This window comes from Aquila chrysaetos, chromosome 13 (genome assembly GCF_900496995.4).
Source record: "Aquila chrysaetos chrysaetos chromosome 13, bAquChr1.4, whole genome shotgun sequence".
Taxonomy (NCBI): Eukaryota; Metazoa; Chordata; class Aves; order Accipitriformes; family Accipitridae; genus Aquila; species Aquila chrysaetos.
Window position 1 is genome coordinate 12,490,967 of NC_044016.1, and position 22,111 is coordinate 12,513,077.

A 22,111-nucleotide genomic window follows, 5' to 3' on the forward strand; every position below is an offset into this window, starting at 1 on the left:
TTATAATAACTGTAGAAATTTTAATGCACCTAGCAGAAGAAACAGGGCAAACAAAATTAAACAGAGAAAAAAAAAATGGATAAAAACCCCTCACCACACTCAACTTTTTGAAATACGTCTAAAATTCTGTTCTCTGTGAAGCTGAGGATGCCAATTATCATTGACCACATCTCTGGTACCCAAAACGGCGGTATTTTAACTATAGAGACAAACATATGGAGTTCATTCTTTTTTTGGGGGGGGGGGGAAATCTAACACACTAACCAAACCTAATCTAACACACTAACAAAAACACGGACATCATACAAAATATTTCCCCTTTTGCAAAGGGTGGTTGGGAAGGCAATTACAGTGTACTGAAACAGACCTAATTAGTGCACCTCGTTACAGTCATAAATGAAAATGTAGAAATCAAACTATTTTATACTTTAAAAAACCAAATCACTTACAAGAATAGTACAAATTACTTTAAAATAAGCCATGCTTAAAAGTAGTTGGTTTCTCAAATTGAATTGTTTATAGTGTATTTAGTTTCTTACTAGATAAAGCTAGAAATAAGATCTTAAACTAGAAATTCATCATAGCATGATTTTTAGAAGAGAGACCTTTATGTCTCAATTTAAAAAATTCTTACTAGAATCAACGATAAGTTTTCACTTTACAAAAGAATAAGAAGATAAATGTTGCTGTTTCAATTGAGATTAAACCATTAATTTTAACAATCTGCCAACTTTACCCCCTTTGCTACATCTTCTTTTGGATGATTTCCAAATATTTCTTTTTTAAAAATCCATTGATTTAAAGATGCTGTCAGCTATTTTAAGGTTTAAATCTATCTATTTTTACACCAAGATCTAATTTCTTGTATAGATCTATATCTTGTTTTCCTTAAGGAAAAACGAGGAGGAAAAATATTTATATCACTGGAAGAATGATAGCCATTAGCATTTTCTTTCAGAAATCTGACACGTTATTTATTAAAAGTCAATACAAATTCTGTCATTGATCTTGAACAACTTACTACTGGAGTCTCTGTTCATTTGTAAGAAATTAATACAGAATCACTGAAACAAAGCACTACTTTGCTCAGAATGGGCCTAAATATCTCCTGAAAAAGTAAAAAAAACCCTGCTAAAACCACAATGAAACTTCTCTAGTTTAATATAAAGTTCCCAGATTGCCCTAGCTTATGATGCATAGCATTTATTGTTGTTTTATATACAATGTTTTAATGAAAAGACAGTATTACTTAATTCAGTTCTAATTTACTGATATCTAACAAGTAACCTCTAGGGGAAAAAAGATACATAGATAACTTCTTACAATACAGCTCACTGAAACATGAAAGTTCAGAGCAGTGTAAGCTGAAAAGTACATAAGAAGGAGCATCAGCTCTTTTAGAGCTGAAATCAGGAAGCCATACCGGTTTGCAACCAGTACAAATGAAAGTTTCAGATCCAGTTTTTCGGGTCAGGAAATTTACTGATTTCAGTACATATTTGTTTATATGCTGATTTTACTTCTCACAAGTAATGCTTCTTTGTTCATTTTAGTTCAATATGCCTGAGACGACATTTAAAACCTCTCAGACTGCTACAAAAGTGTTATTTACCCATATTGCGCTAGGTTTCAAGTGCTGAGAATTAAACTACCATAAAATGTGCTTTCTTTTTATATATATTCTTAGTCAGCACAAGGATTCAGTGAAGGATGAGAGTCAAATGTGCTTTATTTAGATTTCTAAACCTTTCTTTTGCAAGAGAATTTAGACAATATAGTGGGGGGAAAAAAGGGGAGTGGTTTTTGATATAATTCTTATTCTTTGTGATCAATTCAATTCTAAAAACAGCAGAATTAAAATTCAACTTATTCTTCAAGGGGTTTTTTAGTATTTTACTAATTAAACACCTTCTGCTCAACTGAATTATACAACTCAACTTTAACAACAATATATAAGGAGGTTGGGTAAATAGAATGCGTTAAAAAACCCATAAACCTATGCTTTGTATTTTTTCAGAAACTCATCTGCTATTCTGGGGACAAAAATAAACTTTCCTTTTCAAAAATAGCCTTCAAGAGCCAACATACCAAGTGAGTGAAGTACAAGAATGCAAAGGATTTCAGCTTGTCAACAGATGAAATTTAAGTGAAAAAACCCATCCCCCAGAACAGGGTTCTCAAGGCCATGGTGACAAAGCTTACAGCACACCTCTCGCTGAGGCAGGATTATAGGAATGCTTCCAAAAGACAGATTACAAGGGAAATAAGGAAGTTTATACAGGGCATTAGGGAATTTGCACTTCATTTTAAATATAAGTGATACGTCTTAGAGAATGTCACATCACTCCACCCCTTGATAAGGAAGGATCAAAGTCCAACTACTTGTCCGCTCTCCAGTCTCAGTGTTCAAGAAGAAAATGGAAGTTTGTTGGAAGAGTGAGGAGACAGCGATGAGGGGTAGTTTGCAAAGACTGAAGCTCATGTTGTTGTACAGAAACCTTCAAGGCACAAGGCAAAGCATGACTCAGCCATAACCAAATGCAGCAAGATCTGCCTAATGCACTAATGCAGATGCCCAAATTATTCACATTAAAAATGTTGGCTTCCGAAATATTTCAGGGGAAGATGTGAAAGTGTCTTCTAAGGAAGGTCTACAGCCATGTTTCCAAACAGGAATGGAAAACAAGGGAGACATGGAAGACATTGGATAGGCCTTTAAAAACACTGGATGAAAACAAAGGGGAGGAAAGGGGTAAAATGCACTTTGTTCATTGTTAGGGAGTTAAATTATGCAAAAAAGAACCCTACTGCTAGCATCAGTTAACTATAATTAGAACTACATGTTAGAAATTCATCCAACACATATAACCCACCTTCATAATGCCATGTCCTTAACATTTCTAGGGTATTTAAGCACTTAATTCCTGAAGAGTTCTTTTAAAATTTCTAATACAGTGACAGCAAATACAAAAAGCCCCTACACTTATATTTCCTCATACAGCTGGATGCCTAAATAAATACGTTGTCTTCCAGTCCAGAGACAAACATATGCAGCTGGTCAGATAGCGAAGCTCAGTTTCACCCTAGAGGAAGGATTAATGGATCTGATAAACTCATTCTCTAGGAAGGAAAAAAGCTGCTTCCAGACTGTCAGTGAATTCACAGTTGGATGATATAAGGTAGCACTGGCTGTTATTGGCTGCTAAATTACTTAGCTGTATTAGTTGCCACACATGGGATGCCACAACAGTGAAAATTGAGATGGGTGGGATGAAGAACAAGCATAATTACTTGAGCATCAGGACTTCATCAGGCTGCAGAGTGAGTCACCACCACCACAACATTCTATAGGAATACAAATTCTGTGTGCTCATCACTATTAAGGAAGCAAGACATCAGAATTATTTGTTCTTACAAAGTTATTAGAAGATTTAGGATTTAGTAGTGAGCAAACCTGCAGACTAAAATGACCATCACAATTAAAATAGTGCTTTTTGCATATGATTGCATGTCAAAGAATTTTGTCCTTTGGAAATTACAGTATGAAGGTCAAAAGCATAAGGTCTTCAAAGCAAGAGGGTATTTTCTTTACTTGGCTCTTTAGTGGCATAAAATTTCCCAGTATAAACTTGTTCCCAGATGCAAGCAGCTGCTACACATGGATTTGTCCAGGAAACACATGGTTAGAAATATACACTCCTAATTTTAGTGAAGATTAATATTTTAAGGCCATCCTGAGTGAAATCAGAACACAAATGTTAAAACTGGCTTCTGTTCAGGCGTATACAACGTGACAAGCAGTTGCTTACTCTAGGACTGCAGAGGAAGCTTTTAAGACCATGCATATTTCAGTGTTTGCTTTCCTGATACTTTGCAAAATTCTAGTTGTATGGCTTACCTCAAATACTGGAGGGTGGGCAAGGGAATGCTAACTCTTATCTGTTATCCACAACTTTCAATCTAGATTAAACCAAATTAGTAACCAGGAACTTCAGATGAGCATGGAGTCAGGAAATAAGAACATGAAATGAAGAGATTCCACTTACAATTAACTCTTGAATAAGTGAAACAGAAAGTATCCTCTTGACGCCATTTTCTGTAATTACTCCAAGCCAATTAAGTGCACCCCAGTACCACAGATAACTCTGTCCTCCATGCCAATAGCTTACAAAGGCAAAAGTGAGGGCTGTGGAAAAGAGTGTTCCCAGCAGACTGGACTGAGATCCTCCCATCGGAACATAAATGTACCTGTAGGTGAAATGACAGATAAGCAACGTTATTAGAGATTTCACAGAAATCTCAGAAAAACATCCACTACAGAACAAATTTTTTGTTTTGTGGCATAAAAAAGAGTTTGAATAATTACCTGACATTCTCTATTTACAGAGCTTGCCCTGGTTTCTGAAAAGCTGTACACTACTTCATGAAGTATGTGCATATACCATTTGGCAAGAAGATAATTTTGTGGTCATGGGAACTCTGCATTAGGCAAATATACAGCATAAACTATATTCTCAAAATTGCTAAAGTCAAATATTCAGGTTTTTTTAAACTGGAGTAGTTGTAAGTCAACTTATATACACAGAAATTACATGTAATCTTCATGTGAATTTAAATTGTAAGACTCTTAAAAAAAATTAAAACATTATATAAAGTCACACAGTCATAACCCATAGAATGTTTTCCATTTGTCAAAATGTAGACACATGCAAACATGTTTTATTTTTAAAAGCTTATAATTTCTTTCTTTTTAAATTTTTCATTAAAAATTATATGAACTGAAAATATTTCCTATCTGGTTCTTGTATTATACTCTCAGGATCATGTCTGCCTTATGACCTTCAGAGCACATGTACCAAAAAACTCCCCAAAGCCTATATGAAGGACCCTGCATGCAATGATATTCTGTATTTAAACTGAATCCAGGAGTCAGAACCTTAGTCTTTAATTGATGCTTATAAGTGTCCAGAAAGCAGTGCTTGTTCAGTAAAAATACCAGAAGCAATGGGATTCTGAAAACTGACAGTTTTCTGGGTCACTTCACTTCCTTCCTGCCTAGAGAGTTACATCCACTCCTCGCATTTTCTGAGTCAGGCATGGCCACTGGCCAGCCTTTATCTGAAAAAGGCACCTATTTCTGTCAACACTTTGAAGAAGCTCATCAGGCAACAGAGTCACCATCCAGTTCATGGGTACCAGTGAGGAGAAGTGGTATATGAGAACTGCTGGTGACAGTTCTCCTCAGCTGTCATTCCTTCGACACGATGCACCGTACTCATATTTGAGACCATTCCTACTTGCTAAGATAATTCACGGAAATTTTTTGCAGTGAAATTTTTCTCTCTGGTGATCAGTTTTTACATTCAGAGATAAATACTAGCTTAAAGATTTTAAAGGGAAATTAACATAATGCTTTATTCCTAATCTTAGGAAGTAAGAAAACACGGTAACGGGGTAAAATAAACTGATGAAAGTAATTAAAAGGTAAACAGAAAAGTTGTTAAAAAAACAACTGTCAAATGCTCCAAATTCTCTCTAAGCATAACATCAATACACCTTTTTACTTCAACCTGCTACAGGAAACATCTGATCACATTTGTAGTAACTTTCAGTATAAGTGTGCTTTTTACTAAGCATATGAAAATAAACAGAAATTAAGATCAATAGTTTTTATTTACTTTTTTTTTTCCTTCTCTCTCCCCTTTCTATGTTTTTCTTGGGTCTAGTCTTTTCTCCTCACATATATAAAGAAACAGCGTACCAATAATAGATACTTGCAATTGCAATCAATTAGTCTAATAGCAGAGAAGTACATCTTGGCAGTCTGTAACCTGGGGAATCCCCTGCAGGTCTCTGGCACAGAGGGTGAGGAGAGCAGAGCCACAGACCCCACTGCTTCGGAAAAATTCCTTCTACGCAAAGGACTACAGAAATGAAAGACCAAAGCAGATCATCCCTTCTTAGCACATACTTTCCCAACACCCTCCCTCTCCCTTTTTAAAGGCTGATTGCTTTATTTTTTAGGCAGGGCCCATTGTCATTACCAGTTTCCCTCGCAGGCTGGCTAGAGGAGGGCTGGCAGCCCTGCTCAGCAGCCGACAAACCGCAATGCTGAGAGCAGCACCTCCGTGCCCCTGTCAGCACGGCAGTACCTTGTTTTGCAAAGCTTCACCCAGAGGAGCCTGAAACAGGATATTGCCGGCCCCGCCACTCTCAGCAATGCTCACTCTGTCGTACATTTACTGAAACAGCATTTAAAAGTAACCCAGACACCATCAGAGACACATCTCCGTGACGAGACCTCACTCTAAGCCCTAAGGAAACATTTCTGCTGACCTTATAGGGTCCTTGGTTAAATCCACAGCACAAAAGGTAGCTTTTACTGCAGAAGTAGCTCTGGGGTTTCCATACAGTCCCTTTCCCTGCACTGAGACAGACCTGTTGTATAGGCATCAGCCATCTTGTCAGCACAGGCAGCCTCTATGGGCACCCGCAATGCCAGGAATCGCCCAGCAGCACCAGCTTGTTCATTTGCAATCGCAGCTCTGTTTAGTTTGGCCTGAATGGCTTTCAGATTACTGTGCAGAGAAAAACAGGCTATTTTCTGATTTTCAGTGTTTAACAACAGCAGCTAGATAATTGAGCAGCAATAACTCATAATTCTGATGAATGTTCAGGGCCAGTGAAGTTTTAGCTCCTAGTGAGGCCCATGGCAATTGTGCAACTGAAAATGGACTTGTGTTATCTTTGTGAAGACCTACCTCAAGAAGGACAGAAACCAAAAGGAGTCACGTAATCTTTAGTAACCCTTCTACCTTCCCCTTCAGTACTGTGGAGAGTCTGCCTCCTTGCCCAGAGGAGAAATGCAAAGCAAAAAGCAACACCTCTTTCCTTCCCTGCTAGCTACCATAAGAAAATGGAAAGAAGGCTGGCTGCCATTTTTTGTCACAAGGGCACTAACTGCCCTTAGACTGCATGGTCTTGCCTTCCCTTGTCAGGGCGTTCCTGCTGGCAATTTTGAAGTAAGTATAAAGGACTGATGGATGCCCAGTCATTTCTCTCAGCGTGAAGAACAATTCTGTATGTTCCTGTGTTTTTTTATGCAGAAAAATTCGTGAAAAATCCATTATTACATTACAGACACACCAGGAAAAAAAGAAATATTTGCTACCTCATCATCCATGTGCACATCATATCCACGTGCATACACTTTTAAATTGGCAGGCCTGCGTACAAGCAATAGGCAACTCAGCATGCAGCCAGGGGCAGATCCTGGCTCCATGCCAGGCACTTTGTCCTCTCTGATATAACCAAAATTGTCTTGCAAAAGAACCACCGCAAGAGCCCTCATCATTGCAAAAATGCATTTTGCTTATTTTTGAGCATCGTGGTAGTTTAGAATCTAATTTCTCAATACTTTCCCTGTGTATTTACACAGAAGAGTACTCATTTGATTACAGAAAGCTACATTTACACTGAAGTGTGAGGGAGAATAAACCAGTGAATAGTATTATTAAGCCAGACGATAGAAGAAACATATTACTTTGGTATTATCATTTACAACACAAACACACACTTTGTAACTAACAATTTGTTGTGGTTTAACCCTGGCCAACAGCTAAGCCCCACACAGCCTCTCTCTCACTCCCCCCAGCAGTATGGGGAAGGAAAGGAGCCTCTTCCAGTACATGAGGGAAGTTGTTCTGTCCTCCAGTTCACTAACAAAATCCATGAGGAGGGAAGGAGGGAGGCAGGGAGAGAGAGAGATTAAGGGGAAATGGCTACTACAATTTGATGTCTTACATATCTGCATGCTTCCCAACTTTTTTCCTTCTTACCAATACTACTGTTTACCTGCAATCTATCCTACTGTACTGGCCCTCTGTACTGCGATTAGAAACTCAGGGTTTACACAGACGGAGAGGTTGCTGTACAGCATGCTGATCTGCTGCACCATATGCAGAATAGCATTACATAAATATCTCATTTTAAGCTTCCATGCAGCTTTTAAGACTATTCCCATCTCTAATCACAGAAAATCCACAAAGAAGCTCAAAACCCCCAGTTCAGGGACTATTAGCACATAAAAGTAATCATGGGTCCTCATGGCAGACTAACACAACTCAAAGGAACACCCTCATAGCAGAATTTCTTAACAGCTCATAAGCAGATTACACATCTACCGTAGATGTGCAAGGAAGGCAGACTTAGCTGAAAAACGTAGTGCCAACGTGCAACAACTTCATCTTAATTCACATACTCACAGAAAAAGAAAACTCAACAGTTATTTGGCATCAGTGAGCCAGACAGATAAATAAAGGAAAGCAACAAAGTATTTTGCAAAGAGGAAAGGATGTTAAGGCAAGTAGATTTGAGGACAGTAATTGGTCATGTCCCTCCAGGTTATTTTAGAGGGATGGGTAATACTGGTCCCCCTTAAGATCCTTGAATTACAGCCAGGAAGATTAGACCTGTGGAAGATGCTTAGTATCAAAAAATGCAGGCTCGGTGAGTATTTAAAAATAACACATCAACTTAGGGGATCAAACATCAATCCCTGCCAAAACTTCAAAGTTGAAATTTGAAGGTGAAAGAACAGAGAAGATTTCTAGGCAGGCTGTCAAAGACGAGCTCGTGAATGCCACAGGCCAGGCTTTGCCAACCATTCCTAGACTGGCTAGACCTCTCTTAATGACAACAAGGAAAAGCACTTCATTTGTCAGAAGAAAAAGTTGTGCATATTAGATGGAGAGAAGAGAATGGGGAAGAGAACTCCCTATAGACTAAATATCCCAAAACACCTGCGGGGGCATTTGAGGCACATAAATACAAATAAATATTGAGAGAATGTTCTATAGAAAAATTATTTGAACACGCACCTGAGATGACTAAACATACATTCTTAGCCTTCCCCTCCCAAGGCAAAGATGGTTGTTCAGAAGACACATACGCAGCAAGTGCCTTACTTTTAGTCCCACTTACAGTAGCTTAAATCAGCTTATCTACAGCCAGCAAGCTGTTCCATTTACACAACTTATCTTAATTTTAACTCACTAAGTGAACATTAGAGAATTGGATAAAATATGTAAATGGTACCATTTAAATCCCTAAAGTAATGCAAACACAAACATAATAGCTGAGGTATTTAAAAGTGACATTTGCTTACAGAGAATAACTTTTAAATCCAATACCCATTTTGTTAGTTTTCCTGAAGTGATAATCTACAGAACAATCATAAGAGTTCTGACAATCATTCCCTTGGAAAACACGCTGTTTCTTTTCTTTTAATGGCATCTACATTACAAAGTTTTTATTCTGATAAATTTAGAAAAGCACCAAGAAGAGCACTTGCAACCAGTTAAGAATCACTCTGAAGGCTTTTACTCCTTGAGGCCTCAATACACTGCTCTTACTTCCACATGCATGTGTAAGAGTCGGTCAGAAAATCAGCATTGTCTCAACATTGTCATCAGGAACATGAACAGTACATTACCTGACAACGGCCTGTTTGGAGCGCAGCGGCCAATCCCAAGGACAGAATGTGCGGTACAAGGCTCCTGGAAGGTACCTGGCTAGAGCCGTTAGAGGTAACTGCATAGCTACTGTCAAAAAGGATGGATTGCAACCGTTGCCATAACATCGATGAAGAAGTCATGAACTCTAGACGAACTTTGCTTCATTATAATACCAAAACACACCTCCTGGTCGAAGGCTACCCGCCTCCAAGACTTACCACGCCTCAGACACTGACCCTGCGCCTGCGCGATAGCCTCGCTTGAGAAGGGCGGAGATATGATAATTGTATTCTGAGAAGGGTGGAGACTCCTGAGGCAGAGGTGGAGCAAGGTGTGTTACTAAGCATAAAAGATGACTTCTGAACAATGGGAATTGGAAGCTTCCCCACCAAGGACCACGACGATCGACGACGCAGCATTAGCTGGACCCGGGACCGTTAGGACGTCTTGAGATCAGCGGTGGTAGCTATAACCTCTCTTTCTCCTCTCTCTAAACTTAACTTTACTTTTCTCCTTTCTCTCACCCATCTCTAACTATTGCGTGCCTCTTCACAGGCAATACAATAAAGTTTTACTGTGTGATTACTGCTATCCCCTTTGGTGTTGGTCACCTTAATTTTGGACTTTCGAGATCGTAGCAAACGAACCATCACGAGTCCACCAAGTGGACCGTGACAGCATGTAATTTTAAACATACTTAAATCTTGAAGTAAGTGCATGTAAAGCACCTGTTTAAATGCTGTTCTGTCCAGGGGCTTTCTTCAACATGTGCTTAAATTTCTTCTTGAAGTAAGGCCATACAGCAGGATGCATGCTATCCGTGATTCTTCTTCCCCTCTCCTTAGCTATTGGCCTTGAAATGTCTTATCCAGAAACAGATGAAATGTAAATTTTTTAAAAAATGTTAATTTGCTTGTAATGGCAAATATCTTGTGAATACATTTATGAGCTTTTTGTGGTTTATTTCAGGGAATATTTCACATTCAATATTCTAATACCTCTCGAAATTTCAAAGCATTCAGGAGTTACCCATACTGTTTTGAGTTGGACTGTTACATAGCTAACACAGTAAAAGTTTAAAAAGCAATAATAAAGTCTTCCATCTTATATGCCAACAACAGAAATCGCTTGAGGTTCTGTACAGTGATGGTGGCCATTTGTGGACATGTATACAAAGTTTCATCTGGGTAGTATTATGCCTGGAGAATTTGACATTTTAAGTCAATAAAAAGTTCTTCATCATTAGTTATGAAATCAATGCTCAATGTGAGCCTGAAAAATTTTGAGGATAAATTTAAACAGCCAAGTTACCATGCATTCTGCTTCTAAGTTATCCCAAGAATTGTCACCACAAAAGAGATTTGATTGTAACGAAAAGTGTGGCAGGATATAGGGTGAGAACTAGAGGGGAATTCCCTCTAGAACTAGGGTTGGGCTTCCTTAATTTATGTATTTTTAATACTGAGTTTTCTTTTTGTGGCCTTAGATCATTGATTTCAAACTTCTTTTCTACTGCATAATGAAAGGATTTCAGGCCCAGTTCTGCAAATTCTTACTTCTGGGTGAGCTCTTACAATTCCTGTTATGTCAGTTCAAGCTATCACTGACTTGGATGGAGCCACTCAGAGTGGACAAGCACACCTGTAAGTCTTTGCAAGATTGGGTCCTACATGAATAAATCTGTTTTAAATCACAGAAACATCTGTAAACAAGACTTTGAAGACTGAGCCCCACATATTTGCACCTGAAATAAAAAAAAAAAAATAACCAGAGGTATTTGGAATACCATTTGGCAAAATTTCCATTAGGAGACATAAGCCTTGTTCCTACTGTGAAACTCAATTTTTTACATGGTCTAATAATTTTGCTGGGCTGTTGGCAAAGCTTTTAAAGCTCTGTAAGATTCTCTCACCTCACCAGCCTAATGCAATGTTTAGAGAGATCTTGACAAATGCAGACCCTTTGAAATATTTAAGCTAATGCTGGCTCCAGGCAAGCCTTGTTAAATTACCACAAAAATATTTAATGAGAAATTAAGTCCATTTGGGTTACAAAGCATTAATGAGAATATTCATATGCAAGAACACTCGACTTTACAAATATGACCTGAATTTTGGTTCACTTTCCAGTTGTTAGCATGTTTCCCAGCAAAGATTGAGTATGCAGCTTCCTACTAAAAAAGCCTGAAAAGTGTTTAATGTATTTTTCTTCCTTTGCATTCAACACATAAAAAGATCTGAGTCAAGTCCATATGTCAAAGGGCAGATAATTGGGGAATACTGAACAAATCATTCTGAATTCACTCTTCCAAGGAAGCTCATGTTTTCAAAGAGATTCTTTTATTTCAAATGAAATTTTAATCTAAATCATAATACGTCCTTTTAATAGAAAAGGTTTCATTACTGGTGGACTGCTGTGTTTAGTTTTCTCACAGCCACATCTAGGAAAGAAAGAAACCCTGCCTGCTTGCAGTCAAACGCAAAACTACCAGTCAACTACCTTTGATTGCAATGGAAATAGAAGAGGTTCCAGATGACCAAAGCACCAAAAGACTGGTTAAATCACTAAGTCCAAAACAGGGCCCCAACCTTTTTGCTGACGGTAGGAGCCTGTATGTTATTGCCAAAACAGCCTAGAGTTAAGTGCCTACAGCTCAGCTACCGGGCAGGAGGGGGCTGTGTCCCCAGCTGGCTGATGGAGCCAGGAAGCAGGCACCACCTCCCAGGTAGAGTTTACGAGTTCCCAGAAGCTGTGCTGAACTTAACTCCCCTCAGGGGCCCAATTCATTCCTGATACTCACAATACACCTACCATGTGCTGATAATATCCAAGCTCAGCACGAAGCACAGCAATCAGGCTATACTTCTTTGAAAACCTGGCTGGAGGAGGGATCTATTAATAGCACTGTCACTCTTTGCTTATAAAATGGTAGAGGTCAGGCTCTTTGCCAAGGAGACCGACATATCTTGTCTCCCAGAGGAGTGCTCCAGCTGTCTGTTACCAGGCTGCCACCAGGCAGAAAAGAAAATGAGATTCAGAGAGTGAATATGCAAGAAAAAACAAGTCTGTGGCTAGAGCATTACCCAGAGAGAAACAGAGATCCCAGTCCTGCTTTCTGCACCAGGAATTGCTCACTGTGCCCTAAAGAATCATTAGACAAAACACACAAGCAACACCATGAACAAAAGAATTTTTTTTTTTTTCCTCATTTTCTTTACTTCTCCCGACTCTGACACTGGAGGTCCCAGCTCAAAATTCAGAGTTCTGCAAATCTGCACCAGAGGCTGGCTGAATAGGCATAATTTTCCCACACAAATAAACCCTCTGCAGCAAATCTCTTCCCTTGCCATCTCCCCTCTCACTGTAAGTTTGCATTCACAACAGCACATTTTACAGAAGTTTTCAACTACAGCTAAAGCAGCAGAGACCAATTCTTCCTGTGTGTCTGTACATATCGAACTATCTGTGGTTCAGTTAGTGAAAAACTGTTAAGTATGTGTCATTTGTTGCTTTGACCATGCCAGGAATGAAGGACTACATTTCCCTGCCCTGCCCCCGAAAGCTGCTTTAAATTCCATAGGTGTAAACACAAGCTATTTAGCCATCCTGCTAATCTTAGTACGCCAGGTACATCAGGCAAAATGCAGATCCATCCACATCTGTGGATTCAGATGTTTAAAATACACTCATCACCTGTATTATTTTCCTTATTAAAATATTTTTGCTTAGAGACAAGGTGATACAGTTAAACAGCCCTCTGCAATTTGCTAGGTAGCAGAAAAGATTGTTTAATCTTCACAGATCCTTTTGTGAAGAGCTTGATGATTCTTTTGCATTTATATATCACTTTGTACAGATGCATGTGAAAGGGCTTTGTTAGTATCCACAGACCACGCAGCAGTTTCACCAAACCATGCAATATCTTTGCCTCACTGGGCTGTATAATTCTATAGACAAGCAGAAACCAAGGCGTCAGAAGACTTTCACTTGGTACATCAGAAATAAAAATTTTTGTGAGACCAGAATAATGTTCAAGATCCAAAGTTCCAAAGTCAGTGAAGACTCTGTAAGCATTACAACCTTCAGATTATAAACCAACATCAACAAAATGTACTTCAAATGCACCACTGAAACAAAGTGAGGGCATGTAATTAATGAAAAGCAGAAATAAAGAAGAGACATTGCTTAAGTGTTGCAGGAAACTTGATGAATACCAATGTATCTGCTTAAATATTGAGTAGCATTACATATTCCTCCAAGTTGCATGTGCACAAAGTTTGAAGAGTTAGACTTCTGACATTATTCCAAGCCGAATAATTCACTCACCTCTCATGAGTTCACATTTCTTAGAATATACTGTCTGCAGTTCTGGGAAAGACTATAAAATACAGCCAAGTCATTGAGATGTCTAGGCAAAGCTGAGGTGACTTAAGATTATACAGCACCTTCCACACTAGAGGACTTCTATACACTCTCCAGTCTGTGTCAAAAACCCTTCAAACACCAGTAGAGTTAAATCCTCTCTGACAGAGTACAATCCCTATTTATCAGCCCAAATTGACATTTCCTAATTGTTATATAAGTGAGAATGAATATAAAATTTAATTAAGCAGAGTGAAGCAAAATATTTACTTTTCTTGAAGCAGCACCTTAAATAATGATGATCTCATTTTTTTCTCATTTGTAAAGAAAGCATAGACACACTCTAACACCAGTCAGGAACATGGTTCAATCCAGATAAAAACTTAAGCGGGAAATGTCAGTTCCTGTGAAGTCAGCAGCGACAGGGGACCAGAGCTAAACAAACCAATAAGTTCTAAACACACAGCGACAAAATGTCCCAACGCAAAGGTAATACTTGAGTAAGAAATGCTGTAGCTACAGCCAGAAATTTAAATATATGTGTAAGGAGGGGAAAAAATGGTGGGGGGGGAAAGCTACATGCTCAAGGAAAAAGGAACGGTAAAAGCTTGTCAGGAAAAAAAAGATAGGGTATCACAGAAAAGTAAGTAGAAATGTACCATAAATCTTCTTAGCCTCCTACAACACTTAGCTGTATACCTGCCCAGTTGTCTAAGGGTAGCCTGTTTGTTAGAATGAGAGAACAAATAATGACTGGTAAAAGAATGACTTCTCTGCATTGATCTTCACAAAAAGCCCCAAGACAATCAATCAACAAAACTGGTTTTAACTGGGAAGTACAAATGTAGGCCAGAAAAGGTAGAAAACAGGTTAAAGACCATTAAGACTGTCAGCAGCATTCCAGTTGGTGTGCCTTCACGAACTTTTCTGAAAGGTATTCAAGGAAGCATCTGGTTGACACATTGGATCCCCAGTGATTGTTTCTCCTGTTTTCTGCTTCTGGAGATTTCAACAGACTGTGAAAAGCAAACAAACTCCTTTTCTTTCCTCAAAAGTGGGGGGAACCAAGCACGAGCAAGAAAACCCCAACAGCTTAGGAACTGCTTAACAAATTCCTGGTGGTGCTTGGGAAGAGACTATGAAACAGCAGCTTGCACTCACACCATCCTTAGTACTTGAGACTAAGCAGCTAAGAAATAGCACATAGCTTCAAAGAGATAAACAGAAACACCACCACCAAATTGGCATGTTTTGCCTGAAAAACCTCAACTAAAACCAAGTTAAAGTCTAAAGAGGAATCTAAAGAACATCATGGTAGCATAGCTACGGTTTAGCTTTGAAAGTTGAGAAGGAAGGATGCAGGAGTATGGCAATTACATGGCTACCAGGCATCCATCAGCTCCTGGCTGAAACCAAAAGCTAAGAGGCAATGAAAAGGAACCTGAATTTCAGGTGCACCCTCACCAGTGATTTGACTGTTTGCCCTGAAGTAGCCTAGAAATACTCAGCCAGGTTAAGGAGGAGTCTCCCATTCTCCCCCAGCTTTTACCTAAAACTCACGATTCTCAATTATGAGCTCATACAGTGGCAGAGCATAGCCATATGGACAGAATTCTTGCATACCAAAAAGTCAAATACAATTGTCTGGGGTCAAGTGTGTTGGCAATGTCCTGGAACATCTTCCGTTTACATTGCAAATGTTTTGTTTAACAGCACCACTGCAGAGATTGATAATGATGATCCATCTCTACAGTACTGTTTACTGACATTCAGTGAGAATTAATGTGAAGTTGAGTGGCCGTAAAATGATACATTCTCATTTATACTTGCTCACCCATTTGATTATTAGTGATGCTAGCCTTCTTCATTTGTGTTTCTCAACTTTTTCTATAAACTAAAGTGCCCTCAGTACCACAACAGCAGCCCACTCCATCCTCTCTTCATGACCATCTGGCAAGTCTATGATTTCCTCAGTCTCCATTCTACTCTGTACACTTTAACACTGTCGAAAAGAAATTAAATAATGTGATAGTTCAGAGCAGATTCACTAGCATAGAGACAGTAACAGGCTGAAACTGCTGGCTAAAACACATGAAAGATGATTAATGGCTACGAACACTTCACCAGATACCCAAATCATTAGTTCATATTGCTAGGTTATTCCTAAGACAAAGGGAAAATGCAAGTGTTCTGTTGATGCATATGCACCAATTACCAAGGTGAGCACTGGATTTTTTGGGACAGTGATAACTAAGATCAGTTTATTTGCTCCTAAGAGAAAAGGCCAGACCATATTTTCTTTTCTTGCCAGCAAGATTGTTTTCATCAGTTTCAGATGGATAGGGGTCTGGGTTCTGTGCTCATTTTCATTGCCAACTACCTTTTGCACCAAGCCTCCTCTGCTCTACCCCTAAAATTAGCCAAATCAAGCCTTTCCGATATTTGAGGACTGAAGAATCAGAAAGATTTCTTGATAGTTACAGAGATGATGCTACAACTCATTGCTATATCAAGAGAAAAAAATTATCGAATAATTGTGCATTTATATTTCTTTTTCTGCATGTATTCACACAAATGCTTCAGCTGGATGCTTGCATATTTTTGGGGGTTTGTGGATGCAGGGATGGGGTTCATTAAGCAAAGCATACATTTAGCAGAGCAGCAAGACAAAAATAAATTCTTTCACCACTAACATAGTCTAGAGATTGGATTTAGCAGAGTGAACTTGACAGATATTTCTTCCAATTTGAACGTTATTTCAGTTTGTTCAATTTCCAGAGTATACGCATTAAAGTATTTCCATTTTAATGTTAAAAACAATGTTTCCTTCATTAAAAATTCTTTATTACAAAAACCTGATACTACATGCAAGATACAATGATTTTCTTGTCTTATATGCTGGGCAGAATAGCTGCACATAATTATGACCTGGCTGTCCAGTTTTAATCTAAGCATTCCTGTATGAGAACTCTTACTATGCTTCCATGATCTATTGATATTTTTACTTGCATATTGATTGAGAAGTAATTATCTCCATAAAGTGGAGAAACCATCAAGAAAATATAGTGCAAACTGAACTGCAGTCCTTAACATCAAGCCTGCCAGTTAAATCTTGTTCTGAGCACATGCACAGTACTAACGTTGCAGCTAAGCTGTGAGGTATCAGTGTTAATATCAAACTTTATTTAAAGAACAAACATACAAACACTTGTCTCTATATCTCAGACTTTTCTGTGCCTTTATGGGATAAGCTAAGCCTATGACACAGCCTCCTGAGGTAATTCCTCTTGGACAGCCGTTGTTCCCTCACTCCCTCATCACCTCTCCTCTGAGCCGGGAAGCACAAACTGCTGGAGCTACTCCTGAGATCCCAATAGGTAATGGCTTTTCTGCTCCTGCCTGGCATGATGAGAAAGCAGTAAGGTTGGAAGTCAAAGGATCCAATCACAGACTCATTTAAGCAAGCTCCAACATCCCTTTAAAGCTATAGGGGACAGTATAAAGCCAACTGTAACAGTTGGTGTTAAAACCTTTAAAGCATCCACTACCGGCAGAAGGTTAAGGATTTTAGGTGGGGCTGCTGCCATTCAGAACAGGAGGTGATTTTTAGTTCCTATTGTGACAAGAACAGAGTGGACAAAAGTGAGCACAGGCAAAATTTAAATTGTAAATGGAGTTTTAGACCCAATTCTAGTTCTGAAATATACATTTCTTAACAATAGCCCCTGTGATCAACAGGATCTTTGCACAGGATATTTTTCTTAGTTAGCTGTATCTGTGCAAGAAAAACCTGGTCTTAGTTATCATACACCATTTTTTAACCTGGTTAATAGAGTTCAATATTAAATATCAGTACATTCTGTGAAGGAAGCCTAGCTGTGATTCCTATGGCTCTTGGTTTGCTGAGTAGGTAGTTTAAATCAATAGCAAGGACATTCTTCTCCATCTTCCACTTTCAGCCACATTTCCTATGCTTTTTCACTTTCTAAAGGAGAATAGCAATACAAAAAGCCACGCTTTTCCATTTTAACTCAGAATTTTTGAAAGGTAAGGTTATCAAGAAAATATCTTTATGACCAATCTTTGGTTTTGTGAACAAAACATGTATCAAATACTTTTTGTATGCTTCAAAGACAAAGGAAGTACAGGCTGAGTCCACCATTCAAGAAAGAGAGAGAAAAGGAAAACAAAAGTACCAACCACTGGTGCTTGACAAGCTGTAACACCACTCAGACCACTGCAGGAAGAGCCTGGTTGGCAGTATGACACAAGTACACTGATTATTTTATGTTAGCCTGCTGGAAAAGAGGCAAAGAAGTCTTACACCCTGCAGGCTTGATTCCTGCCTCTTGAGGTTTTTTGCACTGGGTGCAAACAAGATAAAGAAATGGACTGCATCACCCGTTTACTGTGTAATCTATTAACAGCACCTGATCCACTCCAGCCCTGTTCTAGTCAAGACTGAAGTGCAATACTAAAAATCAACATTTCAGCATTATTTCAGTGCCAATTCTAGTCTAGTCATTTTGATGCAATAATTAAGAAAGTGTTCTCTTTCCATGTTCCTTATAGCAAGAAATAAAGCAGCAAAGAACCTTTTTCTGAATCCAAGTATCTTATCTTTTCTGTACATAATCCTATAAGGATCAATGATACCACACAGCTGTGTCAGTCTGAGGAAGACTGGCTGCAGATAGCATCCAATATCAGGTAGCAGCCTGTACAGAGTGCTTGACATGTAAGACAAGCCTTTCCTGTCCATGTTTCAGAATTTTCTAGATGATAATGCTACTTATATTTAACATTTTGCCAGTTCAGACAAAATCATTATAGTACAAATACTGTTCTGCTGTTACTGTCTCTGAAAGCCATTATGTGAATGAACAAGACAAGGCAAGAGATGTAAGTACATAGCAATGGCTTATTTCAACTCTGCTGATCCCATGTTAGGCATAGACCTAACTGTCTTGCTTAATTGGGACAGTATGTACATGCTTAACATCGGGCATGTACTTAAACAACATGTAGAACCCAAACCCTTTAAAGTGATCCAAAAAGCTTTCGATTTATATATTCACTCTCTTTTCAAATTAGTAGTAACTAACACAGACCGCTTTTCCTGTTTCTTACAGGCTCCTGGACTACACACAGTATTTTTTCCAACATTTTCCATGCTGCAAATTTGTCTCTTAGTAACTATGCCTAGAGGATTCTCTCAAAAACCAAACCCCCTCAGCATTACCAGTCCAAATATAGAGAACACACACTGATCCAACACCTAGTGCAAAGTATTCAACTCTCCCATCTCTGCTTCCCGAAAGGGCCACAAACTAGGACAGTATCATGACTTGCACAGTGAAGCTCTATCATCCTCAACAAAATATCCAGCGTTCCTGGCTTAACGCTTACCATCTCTCATGCTTTGGCAGGAAATCAGCAAGCCCTGGGTGGGATTTTACAATGCTATCCTGGTTTCATTTCTGAGGAAGACTTAATAGCTTACTGCCAGGTAATGCTGTACTGGGCTTATTAGAGCACTAAGGAGCACGGTCTGTACCCCCCCCCCAGCTATCATTCAGCTAACTCAATGTGGATTTTCGCATGCACAGGTGAGAGAGAAAAAGAAGGCCAAGGGGAAAGAAGAGAATGTTTTACAGACAGCACTTGCCCAGTCCACAGGTAGGCATGAATCAGTATCTCTCATTTATGTTTGCTGCTGGCAAGAAATGATCAAGTATGCAAAATATTCAAGCTGTCAAATATGACCATAAGCTGTATTACAGTAAGAAAATAATTGTTTGACATTTTCACCTTCAAATTCTAGGCTTTCCTAAGTTATTATGATTCAGACATTAACAACAGATAAAACATGACTAAACAGACTCCCAAAACCATTTTACATAGACCCAAAGTTTTAACCCCTGCTACATTGCATTGGGATCAGCTTCATCTAATAGCCAAGTGATTTAACACATATGCTTCAAAGCAAACACAGATAAGGATCTAGCTAACTGTGTTGGCATAATTTGCAAGCACCCTACTTCTTGTTTTCATAAGCAGGTTTGCAGAAGCAGAGGAAAGATCATGAAAAGAAATCTATGTAGAAATGAACTGCAAGAAGGGAACAAAACCACCATGCTTTTTGTTCCTTTTCAGCATCTTTTTCCTCCTATGTAACTAGAATACAAGACTCAATTTATGAAAATTAAAGCAGAGCTGAAGAAGGAATGAGAGACAGAAATTAAACGTATCTTAGAAATTTGCCATTTGACTGATAATGATGGAAATGGTTTTACTGCCCAGATGCTAATCATGTTTTCAAATTATATCATAATTATTCAAATGCAAGTGACCTTGCCATGTGTAAGTCTTAGGAACTGCTTGTACACTACAAAGAACAGATTTTTAGACTGTTTGCAAGCTGAAATTTGATTATGCTGAAACACTGCATACCAAGGAATAATGCATTCTGACTTAGTGAGAATGAGCTGACTGGAAGCAAGGTGAGACACTAATTAAAATCTGTGCAGCACCTGGAAATTATCAAGTGGTTTAAGTATAAAGTGTTGTTATTATTAATGTACAAATATGTATCTCTTCATGGCTGAAAGAACATATAGAAAGAACACAGCTAGTAGTCCTTCATTCTCTAGACCCTCCGGCTTGCTTATGAATTCTGTACTGATGTGTCTGATGTTAAAGATTGTTTTTAATAAGTTTCTCATGACTTTTCTAAAAAGATACTCTTTCCTTCTGTGTACTTGGGAAGGGAGAGTTGCTTTCAAGGTAGGTAAAATATCATGTTGCAATCACTTAAAATTCATAGGAAAATACCTTTAAAATATACGCTCTGATCTAATACGGTTGAGCTGGTCCACATTCTCTCAGTAGGGTTCAGTAACGCTTCCCATACTTTGTCTGCATGAAATACATACATGGAAAGCCTTATCAAATGAGATAAAGTGGTAAACTAAAGAAGATTTGTCATAACTGTAATGGTTAAAAATGCAGATTCCATTCTTTCTACTTATTCCACTCAGACAAGAAAGTTACATTGAATGTCATCTTAACGTACTGTTTATCCTCTGCATGTCATGTGTGATCCAGGATAGTATATCTATTCAAAACGATATTAAAAAGATTTCTTGGTTGTTCCAAAGTTATTTTCAGGCACTGGTAAGTGTTCTGTATTTTATTTGAAACAGCCTGTGCTTGTCAAATCACATTTTTGCTTGTTCTATAAAAATGCTTATCCTATCCGCATCACTACATCATCTGAAAGCATTCTGGTACTATATTAAAAACAAAACAAAACCCACCATATTCTGTGGTTTATTCACTCACCACAGAGGGAAAAACATTTGTGCAATACAGCATAGCAGTATGGCATGGAGGGAGACAGGGCATACATTTTTCAAAGTGCATCTGAAAATGAAGTAAGTAAGGTTTGAGAACCCTGCTCTGCCTATGGACTAAAAGGTGATACCATGGCTCTTAGTTTGGGAAGGTGCTCACTACAAAATCATGGGCTGTATTACCAGACAGAATAAACTCCTGAAAAGATCATCTTTAACCTGCATGTAGGAGGACTCATTACCCTTGAGGATAAGGGTTACTGACCCTGATCTGCCTTCTAGATCTTCACAATGAAATCTTTTGGGTGTTTGAGCCCCACAGGGCCCAAATCTTGAGCTTCATTAGTACTTCATAGGGCAGAAGTATAGAGAATGCAGATTAGCTTTCCTGTGTTAGTAGTGGCCCACGGTAGTGAAAAAAACCCACATTATTCAGTGCCAACTGGACCATTCAATGTACATCATCACACCATGGCACTCTATCTAGGAACAACAGAAGTTTCTCAGCAACAAAAGTTATAAGAGACAGAGCACTCTCTGAACATAACAATACCGTTTCAGGGCCATACTACATTGTGCTGCTGAAGATAGCTAAGCTAGAGACTATCTGCACAGTACAAAAAGCAATTAGTGGGGGGGAAAAAAAAAAAAAAAAAACATACAAAATCAAGCAGTGTTGCCCTAGAATCCAGTTCCAAATCCTGTCCTGTCCTCCCCTGACACTTGAGTTGTATGTGCTAGTACTCGACTGCACCAAAGGAGGAAATTGCTTATTATATTACCCATTATACTTCTGTAACTATGTATGAAAATAGGGATGCCATCTATAGATATGAAACCTTGCATAATGACAGCCTACAAACATACTATATCACCAGA

At 38.6% G+C, this 22,111-nt stretch overlaps 1 protein-coding gene across 2 annotated transcripts in view; it reads right to left on the bottom strand.

Annotated features, from left to right (window-relative positions):
* HHAT (hedgehog acyltransferase) overlaps positions 1-22,111 on the bottom strand; it is a 185,164-nt gene that overhangs the window by 91,193 nt on the left and 71,860 nt on the right. For both annotated transcript variants that reach the window (XM_030035714.2, XM_030035713.2), the window contains exon 10: positions 4,047-4,248. In XM_030035714.2, the coding sequence (XP_029891574.1) occupies positions 4,047-4,248 (202 nt within the window). The remainder of the gene's footprint in view (positions 1-4,046; positions 4,249-22,111) is intronic.